This window comes from Aspergillus brasiliensis (assembly GCF_001889945.1).
Source record: "Aspergillus brasiliensis CBS 101740 unplaced genomic scaffold ASPBRscaffold_2, whole genome shotgun sequence".
NCBI lineage: Eukaryota > Fungi > Ascomycota > Eurotiomycetes > Eurotiales > Aspergillaceae > Aspergillus > Aspergillus brasiliensis.
Window position 1 is genome coordinate 1,190,974 of NW_027137443.1, and position 15,790 is coordinate 1,206,763.

Consider the following 15,790-nt stretch of genomic DNA (forward strand, 5'->3'; position numbering starts at 1 on the left):
TCACGGAAACTACATCCCGTTGGTCAGTGATCAAGTGTCATGGCGCAGATGCACTAATGCATGGCAAAGAGAAGCAAGGACTCACATTCCTGAGGCAAAATCAAGGTCGGAGCTATCACAAGGTCAATCTTGTAGTGTGAAGAACTCAGTTAACCTTGTTTTTCTTCAAGTCAGGCGTCAATAGAGCGCAACCCTGACTAGCGGGAATACAAACCGATGTGCGCCCCTGACCCAGGTTGACCGTGGCGAGATGATCAACACACTTTCGGCATTGCTACTCTGTGGCCTACATATTACGGGGACTGTATGCAACATACAGACCTGGTGGAACTGTATGGGACGGGATGTTCCTTGTCTAAGTCGAACAGCCTTGCTTGATCCTATGTGAGTAAAGACATTGGAGGAAGGTGACACCAACATGCTGTCACAGGACAGGGTCGGAGGTATAATATATGCTTATGGTTCATTGAAGTATGCTTAGAAGTCTCACAAGCCAATCGTTTGAAGCTTTCATCCGAATATTCCCTATAATCTCGCTCCAAGAGTCCATTACGTATGATGCTGCAACCCGGTACATCTGCAGCCTTACGTAGGCTTCAAAGCTTCCTGAAACCCTGTTCTTGTGGGAAATTCCAGGATGGAGATGCATCTGCACCGTTTGGTCGAGTTGCGCGAACGAAGCCGTTCTCGACCCCCTCAATTTCAGCTACAGGTCGTACAACTTCCACGTCAACCCCGTAATGGTGAGAGTACCATATCTCAGTCAGATTCCTCTGTCGATCACCAGGGGATGCTTTCACAAAGAGGTGCGGAAACCGTTCCTTCATCACATCTAATGCCAGGGCAGAACTGCGGCCAACGCTGTCACAGAAGCGTAGTTTGGAGAATGCAGGAGCGAAGGTCTCCTGCAGCTCCGACTCCACAGAGTCCGGATATTTCCCCACAGCTTGTAGTAGTAAGTTGAACTGCATTAAAGAAACCTGGCCCATATACGAGCCGCCGTATCGGGCACGGTTGTATAGACCAGTAAAGGCAGCGATAGCCCCCATACAGCCGGCTCCGGAGTCTGCTATAGGCAAGGGAGATATCATCGGTTCTGCACGGCCAAGGAATCTCCCATGACACCTTGCAAATCCAGTGAGCTATTTTGTTAGAGATGTCCCTCGAAAGCTTATTTTGGAGTGTGTAACATACACAATCCGCTATCTGCTGCCATCCTGGGCGATGGCACCACTCCCCTTCGTGCCCAAAGCAGGTTTCGTCTACGTAGACGATGCCTTTGCCACGCTTCTCTGCCATGGCAGCCATACTTTCTGGGCTGTACCCAAGTCTTAGGAGGGCACCAGGGCGGTACCCATCAATGATCACGTCGACATCCGCAAGAAGGACTTCGAACTGGCGGCGGCCCTCATCAGTTTTGAGATCTAAGTCCACAGTGCGTTTGCCCATGTTATTGTCAACCTGGAAGAATGGTACGTCAGGCACTGATGACGATGTAATCTTCAAGACATCCGCTCCATATTCAGCTAATGTACGGCCGATAAGGGGCCCTGCAATGACGCAGCAGAGCTCCAAAACCTTGACGCCTTCGAGGATCCTATGACTTCCACTAGAGTTGAAAGCGGCCGGAGGCGTCTTTCCTGGCAGACGCATGACCTTCCACCAAGGATTCTGAATGCTCGTTCTACCCTGTTCAGCAATATGAGTATAATGCCTTGGCTTTCCTGTCCGTGTGAGCTGCAAGGATCAGCTTACGTGGGCGGTGTTTTTGAATTCCTCATACTCGTACACTGTTACCCCTGCTTGTCGATGGGCTTCATTCAGGCTCTCTAGCTCAGCTGCAGAAAAATCCTGAACGTGGCTTTGAATAGTGTTTATGATCTCATCGTAGTCAATGAGATCTGCACGATGGCCGTCTAGGCCGATCATATTCAGAGTGGGAGTGGGGTTCAAAGAGCCATGCAGATGGAAGAATTCGTTATAATTCTTGGTGCGGTACATACTGGCTGCCATTCGCCGATACAAGTTCGATTGCGCAGCATGAATGTCCGTATCTTCATGCAGTCAATCCCTGAAATGAACAGAGAGCGCCTTACTCACCTTTCAGGTATTGTTTGACCTCGGGGTCGGACCGGGAATATCCATTGATCTTGGCGACTAGTGCCTGAAAGCCAAAAAGAGTTGCCCTTTCAAGGCTGATTGTAGTCTTTCGTTCATGTGGCGTAGGCACCGATTGTAGGTCCGCTATCAGAGCTGCCAGGGCCCCTTCTATTCCCTTGAGAGCTGCCAGGGTTTCGGTGACTTTGAAAGGGATCGGATAGTAAACAGTATCTGAGTGGGACTGAAAGATTACTTGGCTAGTCAGGATCTCGACTGGGAGACTGAGGCGTTCATGATCTTGACAAAGGAGATTGAAAATCTGTCTTGCATCTTCTGAGGGCGAGTACATGTCTCTGGCTGCCTGTGAATGAATGGGGCTGTTTAGTAGTCTTCTTTCTTTGCTGACCAGTGCCCGCAAAGCCATCTGCACATACCAGAATTTATGTTCGGTTTTTAATAGTAGGACAGTATGACATAACTGCATGGTTTCCATACGATCACTCGCTGGTGACCAGGGTCTTACTTGAGATAGGAGACAATTAGATGATAATGAATGCAAGGGGATTGCGCTCATCTCACATGACTCAGATACCGGCGACTTGGATTACCCATGAGACCTTTAGATCTTGATGTTATTGATGAGTCCTGAATACATGGCGCTACCGCCATGCCTCCACACTAGCCTTCGCTCATGCTCCATCCTCCGCCTGCCTTAGTCGGTAAGGCTCGCGTTTAGAACCAGTATACTTACTATGACCTGCTATTTGTATTTCAGCTTTTGTCTGAAGCTCTGTTTACTATCTGGATATAATAGATTCAGGTAGTTACTTAGTGAAACTACCTGCTCCTGCGCGTATATATCCATGCAAGCAGGAATTCCAGGATCTGCAGGTACTACCAAGTTGCAGGTAGTAACGATAATTCTATATTAGTACTGTAGAAACAAATAACAGCTGTAAATTATCAAGACTGGGATAATATATTACTGCCTGAGGCCAATAAGCAGCAGGCGGTAGGATTTCTACGTAAGTAGAGGAGGGTGTAGCGGTAGCATCTTCCCAAAATCAGTTCGCAGCATAAATAGATTCTTGAACGTTTGCCCCTCGCTGATGCACTCTGTTGCCCGATATCCGAATTGGGAACAAGGCGTGAAGTAGTAGGATGGCGAATCGAACCAAACAATAGACAAAACCCGCACCTGCCTTTGATATCCTTCTTCATATCAGCGTTTCTTTCCTGATCTTGAGGTAGTACAGAGAATGCAACCCCATCTGGTGGATCTGTGACGCTGCTCACCACTCAAACAGGTAATTGATCTGATAATATGCGTAATCACCTCTCAAGGGATTTTCATTGCGGGCTACTTTGGCTACACAAGGCCGAACAGCATGGAACGGTATATCGTCACATCTGTTTTGGTTTGCCCTTCCTTCCAGTCATGTCTTCTTTCGTGCGGTTCTTTGGCAAGCAAGATAAGGTTGAATAAGGCTGTTTCTTTTCCATTTCAATTTATTTGGAGGATTATAAAATGGCACTCGCCGATGCATACTTCTGGAATTTGCAAACAATCGCATCAGACTCTTCTTTTCTGCTCAATATTGACACAAAATATTGTTCATTCTCTCCTAACTCGTTCGAGCCCCTACTTGATTATTCACTCACGCAATGACTGTGGGGTCTATAATAGACATTCTGCGCAAAGCAGCAAACTATCAGGGGTCTCGTGGTGTCTATGCGTATTCACCTGGATTCTCTGGGATTGAATCCCCCTCAAGGTTGAGTTACACAGAGCTCGATTCATTGGCTACGTCTAATGCTATACGACTACGCCGGCTGCAGTGTGACACCAAGTCCTCTGTCATACTCCTTCACTTTGAAGACCATCTTGACAATATCATATGGTTTTGGTCTGTCTTATATGCAGGTTACATCCCTGCAATGTCCACTTCTCTGCCACGAAATGAAGAACACCGCATAAGGCATCTCTGTCACCTAAGCGAGCTGTTCGAGAAGCCTATATGTCTTACTCGGATAAGCTTTCAAGATCTATTTTCGAGGACATCTCCCTTGCATATTGTGACTATAGAATCATTGAATGATTCACCAGCAGGCTTTGCCGCCACTACGGAAACCAGTTTTAGAGCACCACTTAACAACAGTGGTTGGAATCCTGCTTTGTTGATGCTTACATCTGGAAGCACTGGTCTGCCAAAAGCCGTGACCTTAACGCACAATCAGATCTTGGCCTCCCTCCAAGGGAAAAGCGATTCTTTATGCGTTGATGACACTGGCCACTCATTCCTGAATTGGATCCGCCTCGACCATGTCGGAAGTTTAATTGAGATCCATCTCCATGCACTATTTGTTGGGTCCGACCAAGTTCACGTTCCACCTGATACGATCGTTTCTCGCCCAGCCTTGTTCCCCGACCTCATTAGCCGACATCGAGTAGTTAGGACGTTTGCGCCCAATTTCTTCCTAGCTGAAGTTGGCCGTTATTTAGAGACCTCCCAGGAAGAAGATCGACCTCATTTTGACTTGACGTGCCTGCGATACATTGTTTCTGGAGGGGAGGCTGTTGTTGTCAGTACTTGTGCTCAAGTGTCTCGATTGCTGGCACGACATGGCGCACCCGAGAATGTCATCGTCCCTGGATTCGGCATGACCGAGACTTGCGCAGGGTGCATCTATAATCTGGACTTCCCTACATATGACACTCGCAACCACAACGAGTTTGCTTCTCTGGGCAAGTGTGTCCCCGGCGTTGAGGCACGGATCATCTCCATGTCGACGGATAGCAGTCTCGCGTGTCCAGGTGAAGTAGGCCACTTGGAACTCCGAGGTCCGCTTGTCTTTTCTGGCTATTACAACAATCAAGCAGCCACCAGTGAGGCTTTCAGTCCAGATGGCTGGTTTCGAACTGGGGATACGGGCTACATGGGCGCAAATGGCAGGATAAACCTGTCCGGCAGGACGAAAGAATTGATTGCGGTCAACGGTATCAAATACGTCCCGCAGCAACTGGAAGCTGCAATAGAAGAAGCAAACATACCAGGTATTGTTCCTGGCTGTGTGATATGCTTCTCGTCCCGTCCCAAAGGTGCAGAAACAGAGAGGCCATGCGTCATCTATCAGCGTAGCTACTGCGTGAATGATGCCAAAGCCAGATATGAGACCATGACTGCCATCATGCAACGGATCACGATGATAACAAATGTGCGCCCGTACATCTTGCCTCTACAGACCATAAAACGCACATCCTTGGGGAAGCTTCCTCGCTCTAGCCTGCAGCGGGAAGTCGCAAGTGGCCAGTACAAAATCGAAGAAGCCACCGACAGAGATGTGATTAGGAAGTATCAACAATCGATATTCCGGCCACCCGAGTCGCCAACCGAGCAAGCTATCGTGGAAGAACTGACAGGACTCCTCTCGCTACACCAAGAAGACATCGGAGTCGACACCAACCTCTTCGAACTCGGTCTGACCTCACTGACCCTTATCCGGCTTCAACACGGCTTGCGAACTAGGCTGTCGCTGGATGAGCCTATTCCCCTCGCCACAATGATGGCTCATAATACTGTCCGGGGGTTATCCCAAGCATGCGAACAACAACACCAGTATATCCCAGCTGTGAAGCTTCAGTCCAGCGGCAACAAGATACCTCTATGGCTCGTACACCCTGCCGCAGGCGAAGCACTTATCTTCATCAACATGGCAAAACTTATCAAAGATAGACCCGTCTACGCGTTCCGAGCCCGCGGATTCCACTGCCACGAGTCATATTTCACGAGCATCGAAGACTGCGTCCGCACCTACCACTCCGCCATGAAGAAGCTCCAACCACACGGCCCGTATGCTATCCTCGGATACTCCTACGGGACGATGATAGCATTCGAACTTGCCAAGTCTCTCGAGAAAGAAGGCGACCAAGTTCAATTCCTAGCCGGTCTCAACCGTCCTCCCTATGTCAGTCCGATCTTGCAGAAGGTTACATGGACCGACTGCCTAGTCAATATTTCATACTTTCTCGGCCTTATTTCTCGTGATTCATACCGGTCTCTCGTCACGCAACTCTCTGGACTTCCGAAGCATGAAGCCTTGATAAGTGTGATTGAGAATGTGGACCCTGATCTCCTCGTGGCACTGGGTCTCGATAAAGGCGGCCTAGAGCAATGGATTAACGTTGCTTTCAGCCTGCAAGACATAGGTAGGGGATATCAGCCACATGGCGTCGTGAACGCACATATGGATGTCTTCCACTGCACTCCATTGGAGTTTCTGAATGTTACGCCCGAAGAGTGGCAGAAACGTCTGGCTGCTTGGGATAACTTTTCCAGGCGTAAGGTTCAATTGTGTCATGTCCCAGGTGATCATGCTAATGTCTTGGGACCGGAACATGTTCAGGTGTTTGTGAAGAAGCTAAATGAGGCTATGACGTTGCAGGGCCTCTAATGTTAGTCTATATGTCTCCACCTTGACCAGTCTAGTGGTGGCAGTATTGGAATTGATATGTTCTCAGTTACAACGAGAGTACTTTTTTCCCTGAAGGCTTTATGAGAGTCCTTAGCCATTATTCCATGTAGGAAAAGAAATTAAAAAAGTACAGTTAACTGCACTTCAATAATGAGAAATAAGACTCGCTGTACTAGCTAAAGCGGTTTCCATGATATCTGTAAAGATTCGTGGAAAATTAAGGGGCATCATGCGATTTACGAGTCTAGTTGATACTTACATTTTGACATGCAAGCGATGTGGGTTCTTAATGATCCGATACTCATCGGTCGACTTATTTATCTAGACCCTCTAGGCTTTCACATGCAGTGCTGAGCAAGTCTTTCATCTGAGTATAAAGCTGCATGTCCTCCTTCTCCCATCTGTTACCGTTTGGAAACACTATTTTCCGTAAGTGATTCACCCATGGCCTGAGAGGCTGGTAGAACTCCGTGAAAGATTCTGTCTTTTTTATAAAGTCTCCTTCATGTACCACAAGTCCTTTCTTCCAACATGCCAACTGTGTCATAGTCATGTAATTCAGTTTCTCAAAGTCCTGTACAACTCTGCTCCTATCCGGACCATCGTGGTGAATGCAAATCCAGAGAATGACCCAAAAGAAGGATTCTAGGTCATGCATAAAAGAATGTTTCTCTCCTAATAGCAGTCCTATAGTCATGAAAGGTCTAGTCCCTGTTTTACCTTCAGCTCCGGAAGGCTGTGCAGGGTGATCCTCTATGGCAAGATCCAAGTCAATCAAAAAGGCTTGCCAAGAACGGCTGTCTCCTTCCTCATTGAGAAGCAGGTTGCCAGTCGAGATATCCCCGTGAAGTATTCCTGTCTTCGCGTGCAATGACTCGTAACCTGCGAAGAACGAATCAATACCTAGTCAGAAAAACCTCAAGGTGCATGCATACCTTCTATGCACCGAACAACTGCGTTAAGCATGGAGACACAAGACTTTGCTTTGTATATGGGCACCCCGTAGTCACGAACAACAACACGTCGATGCTCCCTGTTCTCGTTTGGGTCATCCTCACTTTCAGCCTGAGAGCTGGTGCAGATGCGCTTGGCGGGCGGCCCAGGGGGGCTTAGGTGGCTGGATGTCCGTTTCCGTTCAGTGTTGTTGCAAGTAGAAGGGACACCTCTCGAGGATTTTGCCGTAGGATCGAGAGTGGCAAAATTGCTATTCCAGCGGTATCTTCTGCCTTGCTTTAAGTCAAGACCTCTGCGTACGGCACCCTGTGTATCATCATCTTTATCCTGGACCTGCACTGTGCCATGGTAATAATACCTAGCCACATTGACAACCTCCTTGTCAGTTGCCTCGCGCAATAACAACCCCTCATCTTTTCTTTCCGGATATTGCCATGAATCCTTGATAACAAGAGATGCCTCTGACTTATCCCCTTCGCGATGAGCTTTCCAGCAAGTCGTAGCGCGACCAACAATACAGGCAGAACGCCTTATGAGTTTCTCAATAATCAGACGCTCTGGCTTCCCATCTCGCATTATCTGAATGAACCGTGTACCATTCGATGTCGTTATGATGCTGGGGTCGTAACCCAAATCTTTCAAGTCCATTCGAAGAAAACCCAGCATTGACAGAACAAATCGAGAGCCGTCTTTGTTGATATTGAACGCGGTCGAAGATATAGCACCCACTCGGTCAAAACTCCATAGACGCATGATGGATCCACATAAGGTAAATCCAAGGACGAAACGGCGAGAATCTTGAGAAGTAAAAACCTCCCGAGCACATCGCCCGAGATCAAGCCAGGTTCTTAAGGCCGTATCCATTTCCGAGTTCTGTTCAAGTTTCCCTAAGACAAGCATGTTTGACCAGTGGACCTGATTGCTTCCGACGAACCCAGTATCGAGCTTTCGAGGAGCTGTAGAACCGGAAATTAGTTGATGAGGCCGTCGCAGAATATAGCGGCTGCAATTTGTTGAAAAATTCTCCGCCGCCAATGATCTGATCTTTCCAACTGCTGCAGTCAGCCACTCGAGAACTCGTTGCTTTTCCGCATTCTCAGGCCATCCATGCCAGCCTATTTTATCGTCATATAGGAGACCATCATGCTCCATAAGCTTATCGAAAACGACAGCGGCGACCTCCTTGAGGCCTTCAACGGCTCCGAAGTATGCCTCGTCGAATCCGGGGACATCGGTATATATTGAGCCAAGTTCCTTCTTGAGCACAGCATCAGTATCATCCCAGTCTTCAATAGAATCTAAACTGAAGCTGGGGAAAGTTAGGAGTGGAGGTGGATTCTGCCGCAGCAGCATAGAACTTATCCCAGGGCATGTCTATGAGTGGGTGGTGAGCGGGTGGTGGTAAAGTGATCAACACCAGCCAGGCTGCCTTCACACAGGCCTTCGCTCATGCCACACCCTCGCCTACCTTATGTCAGAACCCACTCCTAGTGCGCTTCAGGCATTGAATCCGCCGCATTCATACCGCTAGGCTACTTGGTAGAAGACTAGGAATCTGAGTTAACAGAGACTCAAGATGCACATCAGTTATAGACTTGCTAGGTGAATGTGAGACCATCAACTGCCAGATCTCCACACCTTAACAGATAACACTCACTTGTAAGCCCAGCAGAATTGCTACCGCCTGCTGTTATATATCCAGCTTTTGCCTCAGGCCCACAGTTTTTTGTCTCCTGAGGCCAATAGATAGTCACCTGTCAAAAAATACCTCAAGCATTTATTTCCACTCAGACTAAAAACAAGCCTTATCTTCCATAGTAGGCAGTAGCGCATGAGCGAAGGCCGGTGTGGAGTTTCAGGAGTGAATTCTTCGGAAGTGATACTGCTAGCCTATCTAGTACAAGTCTACAATCTTAGTCAACCACTCAGAACGCGCATTATTGATAAGCTTGCGAGGTGAATGTGCGATGTCAGATCCTTACAGCAGCCTGGCTACTACACAGTAGTAGTCATGTTTATCGGGGTCGTCAGTCAATAAATGGATTGTCTGTGGCACGGCCGCTATCCCAAATTCGGTTAGCTTACCAACCACAGGGATGATGATCCTCTTCTCTGTGCGGAGTATTGATGAGGAGAATGACTACCCTTGAATATACTGCGGACCTTACTGTCTAACTATTTGTCTCAAATGCATCACTGCCACAGTCATAGCACATTGTAGTGATTGATATGTGTACCATTGTCATGAATCGGAGATAAGCAACCTAACTGGGGAAGAACCCACTTGTCTTTACTTTCCACATGTGCCTTTTACGCTAGATAACTGGGAATTAGGTTTCAGTGGTCACAGGCTCCTATAAAGATATCCTCTTGAGGCTTATGATACTGTTCGGTGCCAACTACCCCATCTGTCAACCTAATATCGCAATGGCTCAACCAGTTCATCCCCCAGCTACGGAAGCTTTACCACCATATGACATCCTTAATTTCTTCTACGGTATTGGCACCGAGGCGGAATTAACGATACTTTGCTATGGGAGACGTTTCCATATCACGGTATCCGCCGAAATTTTTCAAGGGGATCCAAATCTCGAAAGTGAATATCTGTCTCTACTGCGGAAACTAGATTCGGACGAGCCATTCGAGCAGGATGAGGATCTGGGAGATCCAATGGAAGGACTATGTTTCTGGATAGCTTTCAAGTGTAACTCCGAGATGAGAGCGTTGGCTTCCGAACGGCAACCACAACTTCACACTCTATATGATTGGCTTTATCTTGACACCCTAATTCTTACTCCCAAAGTCATTGATGGAAAGCTGAATGTGCAATACAATACTCCGAGCCAGCAATTCCTGCAGGAAATGATCCCAAACGTGGAATTACTTCCATCGATCGCAGACATAGGAATCCCAGTTGTATCACCTCCGAAAGTCTTTCTACCCCAAGAAACAGCAGAAGGTGACTTACCTCAACGACCAACAAAGGTCTTCACTGAGCATGGAATGACACGTTTTTTCAAACCCGCTCATGTCAGTGAATCCGCAAATAGAGAGATATCAACATTGCTCCGCATTCAAGAACTTGGTTTATCAAACATCATCCGTGCGCCTAAGATTCATGAATTTGTGGCATTCCAAAGCGGCTCACATAGTATAACAGGCATTTTAATGGACTATATTGAGCATCGTGACAGTTTGGAATATATTGATATTCCAAGCACCCCATTGCCAATTCGGAACAAATGGATAAGCCAGATCCGAAATATAATAGAAACTCTACATGCTGCGGGCATAGTTTGGGGCGATGCGAAGCCGGACAATATCCTGGTTGATGCTGATGAAAATCTGTGGATCATCGACTTCGGCGGGGGCTATACCCATGGCTGGGTTGATGAGGACAAGGAGGAAACTATAGAGGGGGATACTCAAGCACTTTCTAGGACTGTAGATTTCCTCTTGGACAAAAGCTCGGAATAAATATCTCCCATTCAGTGGGGTGATAGCAAAGCGAGAGAGTTTTCTATCATTGTCCGCAAGATAATTGTTATTTCTGACTATCAATTTTCATTTTACAAGATATCCATCATCCAGATATTCTATATCCCTCTCTCCTAAGGGGTCACGGCTAAGTGTGGCCTTTAAAAGCGCAAGATAAGATCAGACAACAGAAAAAGGCACAGTAATCCATGATCAATGAATTTTTATGATATTGCATTCAGCATAATCATTCTCGGCATTCCTTTGAGCAAGGTTCCAAAGACCGGCCTTCTCTGATATACCTACTAAGGCGTATTGCTTCAAAAATAGGTGCTATTGTTCATAGGTGGTTAACAATTTTACTCTCTAAACCATTGGTACGGTTCGTACATCTTGTTGTTATATTAAGACCCAATCATCCGAAGCTGAGGGTCCTTTCAACCTGAGAGTGCAATTAGTCTCGGTTTATTCGACCTGCGGGTGCAATAAGTCCCGGTCCTTTTGACCTGACATTACATGTGCCTCTGATAATGGCCGGCTCGTTGCCAACCTTATTAATAGCTCAAACGGCGCAGTCTCCCTTTTTTCGAAGCTGTGCAGCTTAGACTGTATAACAACCATCCGAGTCCCATCCATACAGGCATAGAAATAACGAAAATGCTGGGGACCCGGAAATGATAGAAGAAGAACAGGAAATCTTTTTTCACTCCCAAACGCTCGAGGCATGGACTTTATAGTCTCATCCTCCTCCTCGAACAAAGCCTCCTGTTCATCCTTATCCGCTGGAACTTGTGGCTGAATAGCACGGCACCGCATAGCAGATATTAGCATTGCGAGTTCACCGTAAAGCATTGAGTTCTCATTCCCATCATTGGATAGAACGAGGCCAATGGTGGTATGGGGATGGAGTCGGTGGCCATCAACCATATCTGGCTCGAGTAGAAGATTGGATTCCCATTGGTTATCAATAGAAGGGTATGCCCCATGGAGGTTGCTGGCTAGAAACAATGGGTTAGGGTAACTATTAGGAGATTGTTAGTTCATAATCTACTCAGACGGAGAATCTCCAGCATTTCTTGCACCTACCTGATGCGGTGGAGCTCGCTCCGCCTTATTAGTCCCCCATAGGTATCCATGTTTTTTCTCTCTGTGCTTGAAAACCCGGAGGATAATACCCATTCCAGTAAATGAAAGCCATACGATAGTATAGAATCTACCCGGTCATTTGGCGATCTATCGGCTTCGGCAGGGTCGTAGTCTCTCATTGTTGGCTGTCCTGACGCCTTCATGGGGTACTTTTCGAGTTCTGATCGGGACATGGGTGCGAAGAAAATAGGCTCACAAGTAGATGGAAACAGTGTCTGTGGCCCGTAGATATCTGCTACTGTATTTCCCTCTTCCTCGTTTTCAGAGCAGTATTGTACCAGATGAACTCGATCTATCTGGTGCTGATGCAGGACTATATCACTTACTTGATTCCCGTCATCCACCAGCTCTTTGGGAGGTTCCGCCACTAATCCCTCCCAGAGGTGTTCAAGCCGTTCAGCGCCACTGTTGGTAACCATCTCGCTGCGTAGCTGGTAGGAGAGGGACAGGGTTGTTAGGTTAATTGGTGGTGTTCACGAGTCAAAATTGACGTTGAAACGGGAAGGTGGGTGAGCAACGAACACGTAAGGCAAACACAGCCTGGTCACGTAAATCTGATCCATTCTGTTCATTTTTCGGGAGAGGCTGCCTGCCAGTCGCCTCTCCCATCGGGCCACAGTAATGGTTAGTATGAATGGCAGCAGCGAGGCATAGGTGAGGTATAAAAGAGGCACGAATAAGAGGCCTAAACCGCAGATCATCTAGGAATCTCATATTATGCAGTCAGAACGTTTTAGATAGTCGTAGCACGGCTTACTATCTACTGCCTACCAGCCGTCCGGTGTGCTCTATACTATCTATAGCCTGATCTTAATACCTTTAGATTACAGTACACCCGGACGCACTTGCCTGTCTAGTCTAATTGACTCTCCTCTAGATGTTCTTCACTCCCACAACACACACTCCCACTCAAGCTCATACTCATACTCACCCTCACCCTCACCCCCACTTTCACATAGTCTCTGTTTTCAATTTCCAAATTACTCATTGTCAATCATGCCTCTGAAGAATTTTTTCGACAAACTTCCTGAAAGCAGGGAGGAGTGGGAACAAGCTGCCGCCTCGGCTGGAGTTGTGAAAAAGTCGCTGCGACACTGCAAGGACCTTTCTGGGTCTCACATCACCCAAGAGCAATTTTTGCTCTTTAGAACACTTTCCCCCCCTTCAATTCACCCCAGTCTCTTTAGTCCTGCTGAATTTGGACTGAATTTAACTAATGCCTCCAATATCTTAGCAGGGTGCCCCGACTTTCAAGAGTACCTCAACCAAGTGGGCACAGATAACTTCCAGCGCCTGGGAGAATTTCGCAGTACCTTGATTCGACAGTGGGAAGTACTTAAAGGCCTTCAAAATAGAGACGACCCGCTAAAGTGCTGCGACGAAGGTGTTGTTAATGGCAGCCTCGTCACTCTGCTCCAGATTCTTCTTTCGTTACATCCGACACCTGCCTCTGAGTGGAGCATCGCCAAAACTCGTCTAAGAGGAACATTTGGCAGTCTGCGTTCGGACAAAAAGACGCTTCATCTTGATGTACTCACCGATGGACAATTGAAAGATAGGCGGACAGGCGAAATCAAATCGGTGCTCAAATGCAAGGAAGGCATACGCATTCATCACAGCCCGACAGTTGATATGCAGGAAGCTGCTGAGATTGTAGCATGGGTCAGCCAGTACCCTGACAATGATAGAAGCGTCAACACACACCAGTAAGGCCACCACTCTCTATCTAAGATGAAGAAGTTGGTAACGAATTGACATAGCCGGGTTCTTATTTCCAAGGATGGATGCGAGATATACATAACCTTCGCAGGATATGATAATGCATGGGCAGACTACCTAGATGCCCGAGGCGGAACGACACCGCTTAGCCTGATGACAATGAAACGATACGGTCCCTACCATATCAATATCAGAGAAGAAAAGAGGAGATCTCGAAGATCCTGCTTGCTGTTTCAATTTAGTACAAGCAATGGAATATCATTCCTCAAGCATACCAGGTCGGAGGGACTGATTTGGCCCATAAGAGGTCTTGAATACTAGCAGGTCGAAAGCACTGATTTGGCCCATAAGAGGTCTTGAATACTAGCAGGTCGGGAGGACTGATTTGGCCCATAAGAGGTCATGAACGACACCGGGTCAAAGGACCGGTCCCCAGCAATGAGTCTGCACCTCAACGCGGTGCTGGGGTCTAGTAACCAATTATGGTGAAGCTAAGACAGGCTCCTTTCATACCTCCCTCCCTGGATGGTTGGTTGTTCGACTTAAATCTTATTGCTCGCGTCGATTAGAACATCTGCTGCTGTCAAGATAAAGTGTGGAACTCGAGCTTGGGGGGGGTGTAGGTACAGACTTCGGTTTGGATAGTATGGCTAATTCAGAAAGCAACAGACAAATTTACTGAAGCCTGGCTCAACTAACCAGAGAAATATGCTAAGAATTGAAACAAAGTAGAAAAATAAAATATCAAAAAAGGAAGAATACATACAACAGAAGGGATTCGCTGGTGGTCACCCACCCAACTACTAACCTCCCGGCGTGTGGCTTGAGTACGGCTGAGCGGACGGGAAGCCCTATTTTCCACACCCTGTGGTCGTATGTATTCTTTATATCTTAGAAAGGAATTATATAGATAGAACAATGAATAGCTAGTGTACCATTGAGAACATATTATCACACTTCAAGTAAAGGGATGGTGGCACTTCTGCCATTAACTGTATTTCTTTTCGATTTCTGGTAAACTATAATAGCTACAGACCTTCATGGGATATTCAGAGGAAATATAGTAAGAAAATTTCCATTGCAATTGAGAAAACATGAACTCATCTACTGCCATTATACCTCCATAGGGACGGATCTGCCAATGCATTGTGTCTCAAGATCCTTGTTGGAAGCTCATGCATCTGCCAGGGGAGTCGCTTCCAGCCATGTTCAACCCTAGTGGATGTTATAGAATACTGGAATGTGTCAAGGCCTTGGAGCCGTGTTGTGCCATTGCAGGGCCCATCGTCAGTTGTATGGTATATTAGCTGAATCTAGAGCAGATGTCTTGAAGATCACATCACCATCGGTGCCTGATGGACCATAGCTTCATGTTAGCGAACAGGTAAATCGAGATATATTATTAACATTGCTCAGTATTTGAGAATTTGATCTATCAAACATTATCCGTGCGTCTAAAGTCCATGAACTTGTGGAATGTCGGAAGGACTCGCCCAGGATATCAGTACCCGTCAATGTACACTGCTAGGATTCTCAATTAGTTCGATTATGGTGCTTTCTCCAGAGTCTGAAGCCTCAACAAACGTTGTAGTTTACTTGAAAGCAGTACAGTAACAGCTGCAGAATTACTTATCATTCAACGGTTATCATTAACAAATACAGAATCTAACTAAAGCTTTTTGATTGAGCTTATGATTGAGCCAATCTCATGCTGCTGTTGCTGTTGTTGTTGTTGCTGCATCTGCTGCACCTGCTGCTGCAGCTGTTGGAGCTGCTGCTGCAGCAGCTGCAGCTCGGTGGGGGCGGCCGTAGGAGTAGTGGTAGTAGTGGTGGTGGTAGTAGCAATAGCAGTAGCGGCAGCAGCCGCAGTGGTAGCGGTAGCGGTAGCGGTAGTAGTAGTAGTAGTAGTAGTAGTAGTAGT

General features: G+C 47.0%; 3 protein-coding genes across 3 annotated transcripts in view; 1 reads left to right on the forward strand and 2 right to left on the reverse strand.

Annotated features, from left to right (window-relative positions):
• Positions 1 to 564: 564 nt before the first annotated feature.
• Positions 565 to 2,449, reverse strand: ASPBRDRAFT_663709 (uncharacterized protein; the record flags this gene model as incomplete). The annotated part of the gene is made up of 4 exons (XM_067628709.1): positions 565 to 1,142; positions 1,195 to 1,689; positions 1,756 to 2,054; positions 2,101 to 2,449. The coding sequence occupies 4 exons, from the start codon at positions 2,447 to 2,449 to the stop codon at positions 597 to 599; spliced, it is 1,689 nt and encodes a 562-aa protein (XP_067483082.1). The 3' UTR covers positions 565 to 596.
• Positions 2,450 to 3,733: 1,284 nt separating this feature from the next.
• Positions 3,734 to 6,552, forward strand: ASPBRDRAFT_663711 (uncharacterized protein; the record flags this gene model as incomplete). Its single annotated transcript, XM_067628710.1, has 1 exon — positions 3,734 to 6,552. Exon 1 carries the CDS (start codon positions 3,766 to 3,768, stop codon positions 6,550 to 6,552), a length of 2,787 nt encoding a protein of 928 aa, XP_067483083.1. The 5' UTR covers positions 3,734 to 3,765.
• A 334-nt stretch (positions 6,553 to 6,886) lies between these two features.
• The window catches only part of ASPBRDRAFT_51544 (protein kinase family protein), a gene marked incomplete at both ends in the record, with an annotated part of 11,257 nt that continues 2,353 nt past the window's right edge, over positions 6,887 to 15,790 (reverse strand). Inside the window, 2 exons of the mRNA XM_067626746.1 lie at positions 6,887 to 7,455; positions 7,509 to 8,830. Coding sequence (XP_067483084.1) covers positions 6,887 to 7,455; positions 7,509 to 8,830 — 1,891 coding nt within the window. The remainder of the gene's footprint in view (positions 7,456 to 7,508; positions 8,831 to 15,790) is intronic.